General features: G+C 40.7%; 1 protein-coding gene across 1 annotated transcript; it reads left to right on the top strand.

Annotated features, from left to right (window-relative positions):
- Positions 1-56: 56 nt before the first annotated feature.
- Positions 57-2069, top strand: LOC118430627 (carbonic anhydrase 9-like; the record flags this gene model as incomplete). The annotated part of the gene is given in 2 exon segments (XM_035841606.1): positions 57-223; positions 857-2069. Coding segments are annotated over 2 exon segments (413 nt in total), but the record flags the coding sequence as incomplete, so codon positions are not given.
- Between the last annotated feature and the right edge of the window lie 2145 nt (positions 2070-4214).

The raw sequence follows: 4214 nt of genomic DNA, 5'->3' as shown, positions 1-4214 counted from the left end.
GTAGCGTAGGTCAAATTGGTGAAGGCTATTGAACAAAAACGTAAATATTTCAACAGGACAGAGTTTTAATCTCCCAAATGCGGACCGGTTCACCCTGGACAGTCTCCTCCCTCCCGACCGCACCAACTTCTTCCGCTACAACGGCAGTCTCACCACGCCCACCTGCAACGAGGTGGTCACCTGGACCGTCTTCAAGGACACCATCTCCATGTCAAGCAAGCAGGTGCGAACATAGTTTCAAGTCGTTCGTGTGGTCTCTGTCATGAAGCTGCTTATACCCCCTTTCCACTAGCTATAGGACGGCGCTGTTCGCTCAACGAATTGTATAAGAGAACAAACTAATCTTTTTACGTTTTACGTGTTTTTTGTCTCCTCAGTCACACTTTTACATTCTGTATGATACATCCAGCTTGAAATAGGTTACACACACCCGTTGTAGGTCGCAGTGAGAGCGCAGCGCGATCGCCATCTAGTGGAAAGGGGCCTATGGAACTGACACATGTCGTAAAATCTGTCCCACGTAAAACAGACATCAGATTCGGGGCTCAGGGCAGAATGTAACTGACACCACTTATAACCAAAGAAAATGTTTCATCAAAGTAACATGATTCAAAAACAAACAAGAATTGGTCTATGGCCTTGCTCTGAGCAAACTCGCTAAGAAGCAAACAAACAACAAACAAAACATTAACCCTGATCAGAGATAGCAACAACCGCATGGTATACTCCTTCTCTCTTCAAGTCAACGTTACTGTTACAGTTAGAAAGACAAATCAAAAATTCAGTGTAGAGCAAGCAAAAACGCCCTGTGGTCTAGTACCAATCTTATTAACCTTTGGTGTTTTTCTCCCCACAGCTGACCAAGTTTATCAACAACGTCTACTACAAAGCCGAACCCAACACCGTTGCCAAAAAGATGCAGGGCAACTACCGCCCTCCCCAGCCCCTGAACGGACGCACGGTCTACAGGTCCTTCGATGATGCCAGTCTGAACGTCACCCCTCGACCGCCAGGACAAGGTGACAGTGGCGCCTCCTCGCGATTCGTGCCGGAACTGCTGTTTCTTCTTCTGGCAGCTGTGATCGCCGCCATCTTTCAGTGATTCCATCTAAAAGAACTGCGCACAACTTTCCCGATTACCAAGCAGATGTTAGGGGAAAAGGGCTTAACATTTTCCAATAACCCCTCATTTGTCCTCAGAAAAATGGAGGCAACTTGGAATAAGCTACTACTTTTCTTTCTTAACGTTACATCTGCTTGGAGCTGCTAGTCTGTCGGGTTTTGGAATTGCGACTTTGTTTCGTTGAGTTCTATACTCAATGTGGCGTGGCATGACGTTGTGTAGTAGTTTCACGACTGAGTTCACGTTTGTTTCACACTCAGTAAATGAATCTTTGACCAAGAGCCGACATGGCTTGCTTTGTAAGAAAATAAGAGAAAAATATCGTATCCTAGGGTTACAGGGTATATTGATAGCTGCCAATTATACAACCAAACACGTGGCATGAAGTTGTGTCGTGTTAACACGATTGAGTTCACGTTTGTTTTACAATCAATACAGAGTTTAACTACCGCATGGGACATTGATTTATATCTTCGAAGAAGGTATAAACTTTTATAATCATGGTCTATAAATTATTAGCTTACTCTCAGAGCATTTCAGCTAAGATTTGGGCAATAGTTTAACATTAAGTATCTTTTTACTCGATCGTACATGTACTCAGAATATAACTTGCATTTCTTATCAAAGTAACCCATGAAGATAAATGTGACGATATAGTCGACTAGTATATTAAGTGCAGATCATTGTTTTTACTAGCGTATGCAATATTTTAACAAATGTGGAGAGGCTTTTCTATTCTACAATTTGATATGACTGTCCTACGTGACGACTGTTGGAAATATTGTTCTACACGTATCGTCTGGTTTTTATCAATGGACCAAAATATGTCAAGTCGATTATTCTTACTGTTTGCAACTTGTTCTGTGAACAAGTGATCTAGTCCTTTGTTTGTTTGGTGTACGTGTATTCTTTTTGGGGAAAATAACAAAGGAGTTTGTTTTATGTATATCTTGTCTTCGCATCAATCTCTTATGATATTATGGTTTAGGCATAAGTGTGTCCCTTTTACGATAAATCGGGACTGACAACATATTCTCCTAGGGAAGCAGGTATAACTAAATGATAATGTGTAACAGTTTTTTTAGGACACAAAGCCAAATTATGACAACATGTATACACATCTGACCATTTTCTAAATTTTTGGTGACCTTCCGACACAAACAAAACACAACAACAGCTAATTACTCAATTATCGTTTACTTGACAATCAAAAATACAGTTTTATCTTCCACTATGGGTCTATTGTAGCTTTTAGCCTCATAAACCTTTGCACCATTTCAATTGCATTCTGGGATAAACGGGGAAGCATAGGTAGTTTGGGGGAAACAACGGACCCGTTGTCATGGTGATGGTGTTGCTTGCCCCCTATTCTACCCATAGTGCATCACGCCTCCCGGCATTCAATGGGATCATTTAGAGACTGAGGGAGCACATGAGAACATGGCCCAAAATATTTATCAAGTGATTGACACTTATAAGATAATAATCTTTTTAAATCTTTAAGCATAAACTATTAAAAAGGAAAATCTAGACCGACAAACAAAGTCGATATGATTTTCAAGATAGCAGATCACAAGAATGATTTACCCCTGGGGTCAATGACATGAAGTAGTACGGGTAAACTTGTTGAAGGCTTGGCATATAGAAAGCTTTATTTTGGAGTGAGAGAGGTGTAACCTGTGCTGCATGGTAAATTACTTATTCGACTTAATTTGGGGCCGTATGATTTGTATTGTGAAGGTTATCCATTTCGTGTATAAATGAGCCCCATTATGCAACTGTCTTTCTGGTGTGAACCGGCTGCAGTTTATTTGACCACCGAAGAGCGGCGTTTGAAAGAGGGCATCAAAAGGTCATACGTAGACAGAGCTTTTGTTTTTAAATATTTTGTGGGTTGTGCTCTAAACTCAAACATATCCGTTCGTCGTATTTCTCTAGTGCATCATACTATAACTTTATACCTCGGTGAAGCCAGTCACTTCGTGGCCTTTAACTATAAAAATCCCCCTTCTGGCCGAAAACTGTGTTCTGCATACCTTGAATGCCCGCAACTTACAAGTGGGTTGTTTATCGTACTGTGAGGACCCCTGGCGAAACGAAGGAAAATAACAGCCAACAAAATATGTCAGACCAACAAAGGATTTGACTGTCCAGATGTCTGTGTTTATCTTTAATGGCTGCATTTACTCTATACCCGGAAGTACTTACTCACATACCCGGAAGTGATAACTGCTAAACCACTGCACACCATAAACTCGTCTTCTTCACCAGCCAATAGGATGTTCGCTCGTCGTTTGCCTGTCATCCTGATTGGTTGAACTTTGATGAAACAAACCAGTCAACTTTCGGGTTGAAGCATCCAACATGGCGGATAATGATTACGTCATACTCACGTGAGTGGCAACACGTATGCACTGTTCTAAATTTGCTTGTTGAGCGCCGCAGGACACAATAAGCTTGGAAACGAATTTGATATTGCCCGTCCCTTACCTTGGAGCATATCATTCGTCAAATATGCCATCTGCGAAGTAAAAAGTAGTACGGTTGTATCGTCGAGTCAATGACATGTCTACTAGTCAATTTACAGTGGTAAAGTACTTCTATAACTAATGGTTTTGACTAATATACCCATGGTTATTGAAAATAAGCGCTGTTGTTGGGCTGTCTCCTTTGTCATATATTTTCCGGTTCTATCTCTCAATTTCTCGGATTTATAGGTCAAGGAAGGCTGTAGAAACGTCTTCAGTTTATGTGTTTTATGATTTCCGATTAAAGTATGTGAACGTTATCATCATCAGACGTTGTAATATCTCATGTTGTGTATTTGGTAAACTATCATGTTCTGGCTAGTGGTTTTAGTGTTTCAGGCTTTATTCATAGACTTTATTGGTAGGAGTTTGATTGTGCAGTGGGGAATGGTTATCATGGGGTACCCTGGGGTTCGTGTTATTGACGGATTAACTTTTTATCGATGTCATTTATCGTTGATGCGTTTTATGGTGCAGCAGGGAATCGTTTAAAACAGCCTAATTTTAGCTTACCTTTTTTGATAACCTCAATACATGGCTTAATAGTTGTCATTTGTATTAAG

This window comes from Branchiostoma floridae, chromosome 14 (genome assembly GCF_000003815.2).
Source record: "Branchiostoma floridae strain S238N-H82 chromosome 14, Bfl_VNyyK, whole genome shotgun sequence".
NCBI classification, from domain to species: domain Eukaryota; kingdom Metazoa; phylum Chordata; class Leptocardii; order Amphioxiformes; family Branchiostomatidae; genus Branchiostoma; species Branchiostoma floridae.
This window is presented reverse-complemented; position numbering and strand designations above follow the sequence as displayed.